The 13431-nt window shown below is 51.3% G+C and overlaps 7 protein-coding genes across 7 annotated transcripts; 2 read left to right on the top strand and 5 right to left on the bottom strand.

Annotated features, from left to right (window-relative positions):
- Positions 1-690: 690 nt before the first annotated feature.
- AUEXF2481DRAFT_91456 (uncharacterized protein) lies at positions 691-3906 on the bottom strand. Its single transcript, XM_013485425.1, has 3 exons — positions 3611-3906; positions 3095-3553; positions 691-3046 (listed from the first exon to the last, which is right to left on the bottom strand). Exons 1-3 carry the CDS (start codon positions 3731-3733, stop codon positions 767-769), a joined length of 2862 nt encoding a protein of 953 aa, XP_013340879.1. The 5' UTR covers positions 3734-3906; the 3' UTR covers positions 691-766.
- A 516-nt stretch (positions 3907-4422) lies between these two features.
- On the bottom strand, positions 4423-5193 carry AUEXF2481DRAFT_50927 (uncharacterized protein; the record flags this gene model as incomplete). The annotated part of the gene is made up of 1 exon (XM_013485397.1): positions 4423-5193. A coding segment is annotated over one exon (771 nt), but the record flags the coding sequence as incomplete, so codon positions are not given.
- Positions 5194-6307: 1114 nt separating this feature from the next.
- AUEXF2481DRAFT_32327 (uncharacterized protein) lies at positions 6308-8523 on the bottom strand (the record flags this gene model as incomplete). Its single annotated transcript, XM_013485348.1, has 2 exons — positions 6308-6396; positions 6450-8523. The coding sequence occupies 2 exons, from the start codon at positions 8521-8523 to the stop codon at positions 6308-6310; spliced, it is 2163 nt and encodes a 720-aa protein (XP_013340802.1).
- Positions 8524-8851: 328 nt separating this feature from the next.
- AUEXF2481DRAFT_43213 (uncharacterized protein) lies at positions 8852-9665 on the top strand. The gene is made up of 3 exons (XM_013485387.1): positions 8852-8926; positions 8981-9108; positions 9168-9665. Exons 1-3 carry the CDS (start codon positions 8913-8915, stop codon positions 9287-9289), a joined length of 264 nt encoding a protein of 87 aa, XP_013340841.1. The 5' UTR covers positions 8852-8912; the 3' UTR covers positions 9290-9665.
- Positions 9470-10065, bottom strand: AUEXF2481DRAFT_68635 (uncharacterized protein; the record flags this gene model as incomplete). Its single annotated transcript, XM_013485400.1, has 2 exons — positions 9470-9665; positions 9830-10065. Coding segments are annotated over 2 exons (432 nt in total), but the record flags the coding sequence as incomplete, so codon positions are not given.
- A 1139-nt stretch (positions 10066-11204) lies between these two features.
- On the bottom strand, positions 11205-11885 carry AUEXF2481DRAFT_43211 (uncharacterized protein). Its single transcript, XM_013485386.1, has one exon. It carries the CDS (start codon positions 11672-11674, stop codon positions 11327-11329), a length of 348 nt encoding a protein of 115 aa, XP_013340840.1. The 5' UTR covers positions 11675-11885; the 3' UTR covers positions 11205-11326.
- Positions 11886-11902: 17 nt separating this feature from the next.
- Positions 11903-12739, top strand: AUEXF2481DRAFT_68629 (uncharacterized protein; the record flags this gene model as incomplete). The annotated part of the gene is made up of 1 exon (XM_013485399.1): positions 11903-12739. One exon carries the CDS (start codon positions 11903-11905, stop codon positions 12737-12739), a length of 837 nt encoding a protein of 278 aa, XP_013340853.1.
- Positions 12740-13431: the final 692 nt, after the last annotated feature.

Below are 13431 nucleotides of genomic sequence, written 5' to 3'. Positions count from 1 at the left end.
TGGACAAAAGGCACCGTCCTCGAAGTCGCCCACGAAGAAAAAGAAGTCGACGGCAAAAAAGTAAAAGCAACCAAAGAAGATCCAAGAATCGTGCTCAAGAGTGATTCTTCCGGGAAAGTTGCTGTGCATAAACCTGATGCTGTTTTCTTTTGATTTGGTGACAAGGGCTGAGGAGAGGAGGAGGAGGAGGAGGAGGAGGAGGAGGGTAAGAATAGATGGTTGGGGGAAAGACGTTTGTAATGGTAATGGGGAGTGTAACGACATGGGAAGTGGTAAGATAGATTAGTAGGATGAGTGTATGAATATTTCGTTTGATTCTCAACCCTCCTTGTGAGGTTCTTGCTTGTCCTTCTTCTCGTTCGTCGACTGGTCGGTCATAAGGCACAGTTATCCTTTGATCGAGACTGGATCAGTAATTGACGACTCCTTCGAACTTCGACGACGAGCATCGACCGGACTCGTCGCTAGCTCGCAGCTAGTCCGGAGACTAGTACCGCACCGTGACGACGGTCAAAACTCGCTTTTCGACGGACGCAGCCGCACCAAAACTAAGATGCGTCTTCGTCACGTCACAATCATCGCAAACACACCAACTTGACCAAGAACTCTTTCAATCATGGCGAGCAATACTGTTACGATATCTATCTATCCTTGCACCACCAGTGCATCGTGAATATCGACAACAGCTTGCCACCAACATCGCGCACTTCTACTACGCAACTGTATAATGCATCTAGTTTTGCAAACGCGCAAAGACCTTCTCTTCTCACCAGCAATCAACACGACTACTGTTCTTCTGCTCCTGTTCCCATGCCTCCAGCTTGGCCATATCATTCTCATCGCCGCGCCTTCCCTGGTTCAGGACGCCAACACCATCCATACCGACGACAACATAATCAACAATGTTCTGGATATCACACAGCATCTTATCGTCGAGAACGTCCTTCGGCTGCCAGGAAGCGTCGTCACCAGTGTTCGTCTCCAAGTTTTGATCGAAGAAAGTTTTGGCGTCAACAGACATCTTTGCTTCGTACCACAAGCGATGCTCTGCGATCATGGTAGATCTCTCTGCAGACGCGAACTGGTGCAGAGAAGTGTCTTCCTTCATCCTAGCTTCCGTCAATTTCTGAACCTCTGTGAGGTGCAGGGTGATGCGATCGTTCTGGACATAACCGAATGACATGCGCTTCTTGGCGTAGGCACTGTAGATTTTCAGGTCGGTAACCACACGGAAGCGCATATCGACGAGGCGACCATTCTTGGAGTCGCGGACTTCAACAGACAGCTTCTCCATAAATTGTGAGACTGCCTTGTGGTGCGTGTATGGCTTACTGCCACGGACAGAGAAGCAAGCATCCCACCTACGCTTTGGATAGTGGAACAAGACTTGACCGATGGTATTGGGACCAAGTGTGGTTTCGGCGACTTCAGAATCCTTCACCTTAACGATCAGATGGTTGTGGTACTTGTCTTCGCAATGGAATTCATACCAGCAATCTTCCCCAATGCTTCCTTGGTCGAAGAGACGTGGAACTGGAATCTGGCATGCCTCAGTGACAGAAGACGTCAGCCTCTCCAGGAAGAAGGAGTGTGTGTTGGTGTCAGAAGAGAGATGCTCTTTGATGCCTTGAGCCATGAGTTTGGCCGGCATCGGCTTCGAATAAGCAAACTCCTTCGCTTCAAGTCCTGTCAAGCCCTGTATCAAGAAGCGACCGATGGGGACTTCCATGTCCAGAGAACCCCTGAAAGCTCTGGCGTTATCCAGAATCTTCAACAGATCGTTGCTACAGTCTGGAAGTACCAGAGGCTTGACCTGAGGAACCCGTGGTATCTGAGGTGCACTTGCTCGAGTCTGCTCGGGCTTGCTTGTCTGCTGGACGGATCTGGGATCATACTCTGGAGCATCAGGCTGTGCTTTGAACGAAGGCTTACTCGACTTTCCCTTGATCTGCGATCTTGGATTAGGCTTGCGGTGATTTGTTGTTTGGAAGTACCTCCGGGTTGCGACTTCGTCTTCGATCTGAAGGGTCTCAATGATATCGGTGATCTCGTCAGACGAGGTCTCTGCAGGCATAGTCTGCGCTGCTTGAGAGTATTGGCCAGGCTGGGTTGATAGTCCTGGTGGCCTGACAAGGGTAACTCCACGAGATGGTCGGAGAGTGGGTGCTTGTTGGACTTGACGCTGACGTCCAGATCCAAGAGGTGGGAACGATTCGGTGCTGTTGTCGTCAACAAACTTCGGCAGTTCCTCGATACCGTAGTCGACTGGAGTCGGGCATGCAGGCGTAACATCCCATGATGCTTTGACCGACTTGTCCGACCATTTGATTCCAGGCTGCGCAACGGACTGCGACTGCTCTGTGAGGACAGCCGAATGTGCAGAAGCGATGTCGACCGATCCAGGAGCCGAGGTATGGGGGGAGTACCTTGGCAGACAAGGCTGGAGAGGCGATCTCGGCCGGCCCTCGTAGTCGATAAGAAGATCCGATCTGGGGGCCTCGGTGTTGACAAGCAGACTAGAGTTTGGGCGACTCTCGGAGTCAGTCTCCTCAGGAAACCCAAGATCTTGAACAGGACGTGCTGCCTGAGGTTTGACTTTTATAGCAGCAGGGCTCAATGTGAGCCACACTTTGTCTTTGGAATCACCACCCTCGGGATCACCGCCCATTAGATCGTCTCCCACAGGTGCTTCAAAGTCAAGAGTCTTCTGCAGCCAGATTTCGACCGGATTGTCGACGAATGTCAACAAAAGCGCATGCATGCCATCTTTGACGAATTGCGGGAGCTGTATTGAGGAGAACCTCGAAACCAGTCTCTCGTCATGAGCGTACTTCGATGGCGGTGTGCTGAAGACATATGGGTGACCTTTGTCGTCATAGCACATCAAGCGTATGACGCGCTGACGTGGTAGCATGTTGTACCATCCGGCGGGACTCAGGGTCTGAAGCATGGTGCCATCTCTCAGAGCGTGAAGACGATGGAGCTGGACCTTGGCCGCAGCTTCCTTCTCCATACGCATGAAGTGAGAAACGATCATTGGACAATGCTTGATGAGTCAGTCGATGTCACAGCGCTGATGCTCGATCGGACTTACAAAATTCCTCTCGATGCGGCTCAATTTCATCTTGACGGTTTGGATCTTGCTCTCCGATGCATTAGTGATGAAGACGCATGCCTTCTCAGCGCTCAGTGCCAATGAGCAAGCAGTATCCTGAGCGACATCGTGCAGAACTCGGTCCGGCAAAACATCCTTGATCTTCGTGCTTGAGTATCCAGGGCTCCAAAAGTCTTTCTTCTCATCCTCTTCGTGGCCACCGCCAACATCGATGAGCATTTCCTCGCCATCGGAATCGTCATCTTCTTCTCTGAGGAGATCATCAATATCATCCTCAACATTGCCATTTCCACCTGTCTCGGGAGGACGAACGATTTTGGGGTCACTCAATACGTCCAATGGGCCGTCTTGGTGCGTAATGATGTACTCGTTGCAGATGTCAACGAACTTGAAGAAAGTGTTGTCGTGTCCGGGTTCCGGGAACTCGATACAAAACATCTAAAGAAAGTCAGAAGCTGAGTAGAGACATGAAGAGACGAGACACTGTGTAAGTACCTGCTTGTCGGACATGTATGTGCATCTGACATTGGCGTCGTTGACCATTTCGTCGAACATGGTGATCAATTCATCAGGGTCATGGAACTTCCACACCGTGCTGTGCAGATAAGTGCTCGCCATGGTTGTTGAGTCAAACAGTAGGCGTCAGGTAGGCGATAACTTCCGAAGAATAAGCAGAGGAAAGAGATCTTGGAGTGATGAAACAAGTGTGATGAGAATGCTGATGCGCCAGAGAATTTCAGGTCGGCGTTTTCGCAGATGTCGACTGCGCCTTGTTGTCTCTAGTGTCTGTCAACCAGGAAGCTGCGAGGACCCGCGCATGCACCTTGCATGAGTGTCCAAGAGCTCTAAAAAACGATGCTAGCCACGTTTGGTCGATTGTTTGAAGCGGCAAGGGCAATCAGACTCCCTGAATTGCTCTAGCAGCACTCACTTGTCCAGTTCTTCGCGATGGACTTCTTCCTATAGGTCTCGAACAGCAGCTCGTGTCATTTCGTCTTCGTATACCATGAATGATGATATGGTGCTACCTGTATTATGCCCTTTCCTTCCGTAACGCCTCGCTATGCAGCCATTTGTGAGCAATAACATGTCTGCTAACAATAAATCCCACAAACAATTAACCCATGAACGCCTCTCGTAAGGCCCCTTCATAATCAGGGAAGCCACTATACAACATGAACAATGCCGGAAATCTCATTCTCTTACTTTACTCCAAATGAGCTTCGCTCTTCGAGGCAGACCTCTGAACCTGATGCTCAAGAAGGTGGTGACGGCGGAGGCGAGCTGACACCATTCTCGCTGTTGACTTTCTGCATGTTCATGAGCCACTTCATGCGATTCATGGTGTCGTGCATCTCCTCCAAGGTCTTGTCAAGCTCCACCTCACGATTGCTGATGCCACCCTTCAGGTCCTTCACATCTCCGAGAACGTCGTCAACCTCAGAGTCCTTCTCTTCCCTGTATCTGTCCGATGCTGCCAGCAGCTCGTTATACAGCTTTCTTGCTTTCTCCGATTCTTGACGCATTTGGTGATTGACGACATCCAGCTTGATCAGACGTTTCCGATCCTCCTCTCGATCGTCGTTCAGCTCTCGTAGTTGCTTGTTAGCCGCTGCGATACGCTGTCGGTATTCGGACGATAGTTGACGATGTGAAGTCTCGAGGATTGAGGCGTGAGTGGTTGCGTGCTTGGCTTCTTCAACGGCCTGCTGGACTTCTTTGTTGCTGTGCTCATGATATTCGCCCATCTTGCGCTCGGCATCCTGTACCCGGTGTTCCAAGGACTCTCGTTTCTGTCGTTCAACATCCAGCTCGGCCTTGAGGTCCTCGATTTTGCGGTCTCGGCGCTTAATCACACTCTCGTCCACGGCTTTGCAGTGTGATAGCCGTGCATTTTCCGCCTGAAGAGCTTCCAGCCGAGGCTTTTGTGCATTTGCCGTACGTTGTAACTCTTCTCTTTTTGCGGCCTCCGATTTGATCTCTCTCTTGAGTTTGTCGTTCTCAGCCATGAGCTTCTCAATGACCCGACCCGACTTTCCCAAGTTCGCATTCCCGAGGCCTGTGCCGCCTACCCATGGTGTGCTGTCCGAGAGGATTGGCGAGCTCTCCACTAGAGTTGTCGTGGTACTCATATCGGTGTGTGATGGGTTTGGTGACAATAATCGTTCTTGTCCACTTTCGCGAGTGTTTGTTGATGGCGGAGGTTCGGCTGTTCGCGGTGATGACGGACCGACGTCGAGTTCCGGAGCTGGTCGGAGGGATGCAGAGTCGGTAGAGGAGATTGTGTCAAAGAGAGCAAAGTTGGGCATGTTCAATTGAGGGGGTGTTGAAAATTGACCATCTGGACGTGTAAAATGAGCGATGAACGTTGTTGCGGCAGTGACGGAGACGAAAACAAAGGACCCTGCATTTTGGAGCTGCGAGCAATCGCCAGAACAGCGCCAACTGGAACGTGCTTACCGCCAATAATCTCTCTCTCCTCCTCGACACTCTCGGATGCCTTGCGGCCCACATGTTTGAACCGTTGCGATAGATCTCGGAGTGTGTTGAGAGATGATTTTCTTCGTCCGAGTCCGGGTTTCTGCGTGTGTTCATCGGCCATGCTCCTGCTCGTGTCCTGCAGCGACAAAGGTCGGTGTCAATGGGTCCGTGTGCACGGAAGAGCAGCAAGGCGGCGCAAACGGTTCCTGTGCTTCCTGCGGTACTTGTGGAGCAAAGCCAAAACCATCGCGCGCGAAAGTGTGGGATGGCCGCAGACCTTATGCACGTCGCCGAGTGCCCATCTTAAAAGTCTAAATTAAAAAGGACATTGCGCCGGCACGTAAGAGATACAGTACGTTAGGCTTCAACGGCCTTAAGGTACGACGCTCAAAAACAAGATACACGCGTTCAGCTGTAAACCACTCCCCTTGTCCCAGCACCGCCCCTCGTACGACTGTGTATAGCAGCAATCTTAGCGGGCCGTTGTCTCAATCGATACAAGGTCAGAAAAAAAAGTCATGGGTTTCGTGTTCGTTGTGCTTGAGCATGCTGCTGTTTCGATAGGTTTTGTGTTATATATGTTCTCGATTCTCCCAATCTTCCCAGCAAGCGTGATCTGTCAAGCTTTGGTGCAATGTAAGCTACGTCTGCATGGTAAAATGCAGGTAATGATGGGAGCAAGATTAGACAGGGGCTTTGAGACGCATCGAGCTACGTTGTCACGGTCTCTTGGAGTTTCTGGAAGGCCTCTGGTCGGAATCTGGGCATGATCTTCGTTATTTGCGGTCGCGACTCATCGTCTGTGTGTGTTTCGTTAGTGACTGTGAATGAGAGGGCGCTCGCGTGTACATACAGTTTTTGTAGAGATCTTCTAGAGCATCGAGAGCCATCTCTCGTGCTGGAGGTCGAAGAAGTACCAAGTAATATAGAGCTTGCACCGCTAATTGCACTCTCTCAGGATCCTTCGCAAGCCTGACAACCCGCTTGAGAACATCTTGATTGATGCTGGGAATTTCTGAGAGAAATCTGATGAGAAGCTTGTCCTTAGCGTCCAGGAAAGGTACGATGCCATCAAGAATCTTGAGCATCCATTTGTCGTAATGCTCTGGGATGTATTCCGCCTCCTCATTCTGCTGCTTCTGTATGCGATCGTTGTACCACTCCTCATTGAGCCAGGAAATACCAATGTCGATACGCTTTCTAAAGTCATTAACAACGTACAGGTATAATGTATCTCGTATGGCATCATTCAATGAGAAGCTGCCTGTCGACAAGCTTCCGTTTTCGAGTTTGAGTTTGCTTTCATCCAGCCCGGCAGGAGCACGAGTGGCAAGACGAGTGATGAGAGTGATCAAACCATCTCGGTCGTGAGTTGTTGCGGCGAGACGATTGAACCCTGGCCTCTGTGCTTTGCTTGGTGCAATTGACTCCATTGCAGACAGTGTGCTGAAAACGCGGTCGACTGCTCCTTTGCTGTACTCTACAGTCTGTTCCGCAGTCAGTGGTGGTGGTGGAGGTAGATTGAATGGTCCCAAAGACACAGGAGCCTGGTCGTCTTCAGGTGGAGCTTGGTCGAGGGTGTTCATGACTTGATCAGTGCTCTCGACACCAGGCTCATAGTCCTCGTCTTCATCCGCCTGAACAGGGCCAGTACCCGTCACGGCTCGAGCAACGCTTGAAGCAGTGGCAGGTCTCGCAGCCAACGACAAGTACCTCGCTTGAACAGCATTGATAGCAGCATCCATCTTGACTTTGTCTATCGACTTCAGCAAGGGTGCCACGATGCTCAAAACAACATTGGAAGGAATCACATTCACGTCAAAGCTTCTCAGACCTTGATCATGCGTAAGGGTGAATAGTTGGGCAAGACTAACAAGCCCCTGCGGTAACGGTGGGATTTGGGAGGTCGGAGGAGCGGGCTGCGGCATCTGTGCATTTAGACGCTGTCGCTTTGCATCGGAGAGGCCATCCGTTGGTTCAGTAGGTGCTGCTCTCTTGCGACTTGACTCGTCAAACACTTCTATGAGCGTGTGCCTAAGTCTTTCGATGCATTGTTGGATGCGACCAGCAAGAGGGTGATTGGGGTTCTTCTTGATAATGTTCAACAGGAAGGCCGTTGTTGTGCGTGTCATGGATCTGATCATAACCTTGTGAGTCGGAGAGACAGGAGACGAGGTGGCGAGTTTGAAGGGATTGTAGTTGAGGACGGTTGAGATGATCTTGTTGGCGACAGAAGGGCGGGTCTTGACCAGAGATCCAAGACTGTTCAAGGTAGCGGTCACAAGCAGGGCATCGGTGCTGTTGTCCTGCAATACACCCAGCAACCTGTCGAGCAAGCCCAAAGCTTCGGCTTCCAAGGTCGAGGGAGTCACGATGGGGTGATCGCGAGGGACTAGCGCAAGAGAGATTTCATTCTGTTCAGGACGCCTTGGATCAGCGATCAAGCCAGGGGTCTGGACCTGAACGACTCTCTGGATGAATTTGACCGAGCAGATGTGGATACCAGGAGGAGCGTTGTGCATTCTACGCAGGATGCTCGACTTGACGGCGGCCATCTTCTGCCAGGGAGAGGCATCTTGTGGATTCGTTACGATCTGGCGGAAGACAAAAGGGTAGATGCTCGCAGCGGTTTGGACGACGCTCTTGATGACGGCAGTATCTTCGTTTGGTCGTTCGAGGAAGGCTTTGAGTGTGTCTAGGACTTGTAGAGCCAGAGTCTGCTTATGTTCCTGGGCAAGGACGGGAGATGCAAAGGTTTCGGCGAAGAAGTCGGCACCCCATCTTCTCAGCTCGAGTATGGCGTCGGCACCCACGATTCTAAGCAGGCCAGGAACGACTTGAGGGTAGAGAGCGGGATCGGCGAGAGCAAGATTCCGAGCAGCATTGAGCTGCTTGATTGTGTCGGCGACATTGCCATGTGCAGCCATTATGGGCGACGAGACGAAGGACGCGCCGAAGACGTCACGCAGATGCAGACCAGGTGGGATGTGGGATGTGGGATTTAGCTCGCTGACTGCTATGCTATTGCGACATGGAGGCACAAGTCACAAGCGAAGCTGCTTTCACCCTTCTCTGCCGAAGTGTGATGGTGAGCCTTTGCGATCGACAGTCAAACAATGGCGTGGTGAATAGGGTAGGTGCAATGCGACGTGAATGGGAACTGCTCTCTCTCGAGTTGACGCAGTTGACGCGCGGGAAAGCAGCAACGACGGACGGTCGACGCTCGCCGGCCGCGCCTTCTTGGCACAAGCCGGTCGAGAACATGTGAATTGTACCTTCCCATCCAGTGTAGAACTATTTCACCACTCCGCCCAGAATGCCTATTGGAAAGTACGTTCATTCAAGAGCACATCAGAGACGACCGTCCAGTTGACGCCGTCGCAGAATTCCCCAATCGTCGTACTACGACAAGTACAACCGGCCCACCGCCGCCCTCTACCGTGCTCGTCAACCGTACATTGTCAAGAATGCCCTGACTGGCCTGGCTATCTTTGGCTTTGCCATTGGTGTTTGTGCGTCGCATCCGTCTCCTTGCCTCCAGCCGATCATAGCGACTGACCTGCTACTTCAGACTCCTTCACCATTCGCGCCGTCGCCCAGGATGAATTCGAAGATGTCGTTGTCCCTGATGCGCCCGCCACTCCTGCTCACGCCCCTCACACTAGCAATGTGAGGCAGGTTGCTTCCAAGTAGAGACACTCCCAAGAACGTCTAATATCTGTATCACCACATGTACATTCAATCCGGCATGGTCGGGGCGCACCGGCGTTATGGGAAGCTTGTCTTGAAAGACAGCAGCACTTTTGTTCACACGAGCCACGAATCAAAAAGAGTTACAAAGGAAAACATGAATTCGCTATTGGCGTGGTATATCTACATCAACACAGTCTGGGCGCCAGTGGGAAGGTCGCCCTTGAAAGGGTGCTCGCTGGGCACAGCGTTGTCCTTGATCTGTTGGAGCTTCTTGGCGTTGGCCTCGTAGGATTCCTTCTCGAACTTTGCGATGACCTGTGACATGTCGGCGTAGTGGCCGGCGGGCACGTTGTGAGGCGCTCCAGTGTTGAGAATCCTGTCAAAACTTCGTTAGCCTTCCGATTATTCTCACACGTCTGTAATATCTCTGTTCCCAAATGCTTCTTTCCTTCTCTTTCTCTTCCTCTTTCTCTTGCTATAGAGGCCGGTTGTACTTCCTGGGGATGTGCTTGGGAATAATCCAAGGGTGGTCAGACGTACTCGGGGAACTTCAGCTGGACGTTCTGTTGGCGCTGAGAATTGGCGAACAGGTTACGGTCGGCGGCGGCCTGCTCAAGAGCATCCGTGTGGAGAGCGGCGATGTGAGCTGCGTCCTTGCGGTATCCGTCGTAGCTGTTAATGACGCGGGTCAAGTACTTGTGCTCGTAGTTGCCAGGGCCAGTGAACTTGTACAAGAGGAAGCCGATGGGAACGATGGAGAGGGCCAGGAAGAATCCGGTCTGTCTCCTCCGTCAGTGTATGCTCTCGTCTCATCTGTCCGTGTCGCGTACTCCGAGCTTCTCCTCTTCCGGGTACTTGATGCTGCCGGCGGCTGGGGCTTCGTGGTGGGCGTAGCGTTTTGTTTGCTGGCGGGAGACTGCGCGCGCAGTTTGCGCAGCAGTAGCTGCGCTTCTTCTGAAGGCCTGCATGGTGTGTAGTAGGAGCAATTGCAATCGGACCGCTATTGAATCGTCCTCTTGCTCCAAGAGTGATGTCGAATCGTCCTTGGCGCTGTTTGCGGCCCGAGCGCACCCAATCAGAAGCACTTTGTATACAAATGAAGCTTTAACAGGTGAACATCCTTTTTCGAACAGATGCATTGTACGGTGAGCAATCTGTAAAAACTCGTAGACAAGGTCATGTAAGTGACTTCTAGTGCAAATATCATCTCTCTGGCACGAACAACCAAGAATCTCCACAACACTTTTGTGGACTCGATTAAATAGCTAGACACTGAATATCAATCGTCAGACGACTGAATAGCTGTATTATGAGGCGGTATCTTCTAGGACAGCTCAAAGGGAAGTACGTGAGGTTCAGACGGTACTTCCAACTGTTTTGACTGAGCTTGTTATGTGTTTGAGACGAAAATGATTCAGTCAGAATAATTTCTGTTTGATTGAGTTCGACCAAGCTATCTTGTCAGTCTTTCTGCAAAATCACGCGTGGCTGAGATACCGTGCAGTCGCGAAGGGCCGCTCCATGGCGATGAAAGCAATAAAGCAGCCCTCAACACTGAACCTTCATGTCCGTTCCAGGGGTAGCTCCTCAACAGCCTGTAGCGAACTCGTGCTTTAAGCATCGTAGGTATTGCGCGTCCCGATTGGCTTGCTTGTGCCTGCGCCTGTGCCTGTATCTTTTTGTTTTTGTGCCAAATCCGAACTCCACGCTTCGAAGAAAAAGATTGCACTATGCATGTCCAACGCCGATAAGATGCACGTGTCCTAGCAAACTCCGTCCTGATCAGCTTCCACTGTTTTGGATCATGCGCCGGATCATAACGTGTCGATGGACGCGCTGAAATGTTAGAGAAGTAATAGAGGGCCGTCGCTCATTGCACAAAGTTCCTCAGCTTCATCATCTCGTCGAGCAGCTCCTGCAGTTCGTCGTCGGAAATCTTGCCTTCGAGCGAGGGTACAAGGGTCTTTGCTTCCTCAGCGGTATCCGGGCACAGACTTCCTTTGAAGAAGGTCAGTAGATGAACGTGTACTACAGCAGTCAAGTAAACTCACCGAGCTGGCTGCGCTCGAAGCGCTCGAGCTCGGTGCGAGTTGTGAGCAACTGCTCAACGGCAGTGACGTGTTCCTGCTGTTTGAAGCGCGCGAACAACTCGAGATATTCCTGAGTCTTGAGAAGAGTCTCGGATTCGGTGACCTTCTGCTTGATGTTGCGCCTGCGCGTCGTGACGGCGTTGATGATGGTACGCGCTTCGGACAAGTTCAAAGCAGGCACTTGCTGGAACTCTCCGAGACGCAGAATCGCCGTGGCCTCTTCGTCTCCAGTGGGGGCTCTCTTTGGGCGCGAGATCATGTGAGGTGCAGGAGCGGGTCCGTTGGGGTTGGCCATTTTGTCTGGAGCGATTGGCGCGAGAGAGAACACTCGATGGGCGGAGAGCGACTGGACGTAGAGATGGGATGACCGGCGACAATGGTATGCGCGACAGCTGGATAGCTTTCGGTTGTTGATCTGGAGTTTGGAAGTTCGGCCAGCGACGAGGCTTGGCACATTTCACATGTTTTGTACCGAGTGAATCTTGCGCGCTCCAAGTTTCGTCTCCTCCAAGCACTCATCAGCATGACCACTGGACTGCAATTCGTATCAGATCTACATCTGGAACGTAATAAGGGCTACACGTATAACATACCTCGATCCGCATCGCATCTGGCGCTGGTCGGTGACATCGGACGTTTCTGCGATTACGACGATTACGCTGCTTTCTTAAGAACACAGTGCCAGATTTTTGATCAGGTACTTTTGGTGGCAGGGAACAACGAGTTCTATGGCTCGTCACGGCAAGAGGGACTGGATGCTGCGCAGAGACTAGAACAAGATCCGAGTTTACTAGGAAAGCTGGTGTTCTTGAGCCGAAACAGAATCGACCTTCCAGGCTCCAACATTATCGTGCTAGGATGTACATTACATTCACGTATTCAGCAAGGACATACTCGTCTCAACAAGGACTTTCAGAGTATCAGAGACTGGACCACTGAGGATCATAACAGGGAACATGAATTGGACCTTGAATGGTTGCGTTCAACCCTTCGCCACATTGCTGAGGCCGAACCGCTGAAGCAAGTCATAATACTCACCCATCATGCGCCGTCGTTCAAAAACACTTGTCACCCGTCCCACGAATACAACGCTGTAAGTCAGTGCTTTTGCAGCAATACACTGGAAGAGTTTGAAACATGGGAAGGCCAAGGGCAAGTAAGCGATTGGATATTTGGCCATACGCATTGGAATGCTCGTTTCATGTGCGGAAACACAGTTGTACGGAGCAATTGTCTACCCAATCGACCTCGTGATCTTAGTATGTGGCAGACGCTCATGCTGTACAGACCATTTGATCCACGCGCAGTCATCAAAATTGGTCCAATACAGTCCTGGAGCAATTGGTTATTTGGCTCATAGCGACCAAACATTGAAATCTATATCTCTGCAGCCTCGACATCTTGCTCGTCTGCAAACAGGATGAGATTGAACACTTCTGCCAAATACTGTGACCGTGTCGAGCATCATGTGGAGCGGCGAAAGGGCAAGCTTGCACATGGCATACAAGCGGAGTTTCTACTCCGGATGAATTGTCGCTGCCTGCCTAAGATTTTGCTATGCGTGTAGCTGTATCAGGGCACAGGGCTTTCTCTGATTGAGTGATGCCGGATTGGTCAAGTATCTGCGCATACTTGAACAATCGTGTCTCCTCTTGTTTGTTTTCGCTCTCTATTGATTGTTATGCAGGAGAGTCGAAATGACGGAATTTAAGCACCGGGGAGATGACAGGCAGGGAAAGTACGGGGATTCGGGGATTTCGGCGCCTTCCCAAAACAAATGCCAATTGTGTGGTGTAACATGCTCAACAAGCAACTCAAGCATTCAACGACAGAGAACAAAGCCCAAGCGAGAACAGGTGATGGCTATTTCAGCGCTTAAAACCCACATCAGACTAATTTAGGAATTTGCATTACCGGAGCCGTCGAGTTTAGGTGCCTGGATCTAGTGATATCTGGATTCCTTGACTCTGGAATCCTCAGCGGGCGTTTACGCGAGTCACGACTGCTTGTTGTCCTTGGCGGCTGGGGGTTGCTTTCGAGCATTATTCCACC

The sequence above is a fragment of the Aureobasidium subglaciale genome (assembly GCF_000721755.1).
Source record: "Aureobasidium subglaciale EXF-2481 unplaced genomic scaffold scaffold_22, whole genome shotgun sequence".
Classification (NCBI taxonomy): Eukaryota; Fungi; Ascomycota; class Dothideomycetes; order Dothideales; family Saccotheciaceae; genus Aureobasidium; species Aureobasidium subglaciale.
The sequence above is the reverse complement of the archived record's forward strand: the minus strand, read 5'-3'. Positions and strand labels throughout refer to the sequence as shown.

Bases quoted from the DNA above. Each gene is read 5' to 3' on its own strand.
- AUEXF2481DRAFT_91456 (XM_013485425.1), bottom strand. From the start codon at position 3,733: ATGGCGAGCACTTATCTGCACAGCACGGTGTGGAAGTTCCATGACCCT. The intron at 3,554-3,610 runs GTACTTACACAG...GACTTTCTTTAG, and splicing joins CATACATGTCCGACAAGCAG to ATGTTTTGTATCGAGTTCCC. The intron at 3,047-3,094 runs GTAAGTCCGATC...TGACTCATCAAG, and splicing joins GCCGCATCGAGAGGAATTTT to CATTGTCCAATGATCGTTTC.
- AUEXF2481DRAFT_43213 (XM_013485387.1), top strand. The intron at 9,109-9,167 runs GTGCGTCGCATC...CTGCTACTTCAG, and splicing joins TGGCTTTGCCATTGGTGTTT to ACTCCTTCACCATTCGCGCC.
- AUEXF2481DRAFT_43211 (XM_013485386.1), bottom strand. From the start codon at position 11,674: ATGGCCAACCCCAACGGACCCGCTCCTGCACCTCACATGATCTCGCGC.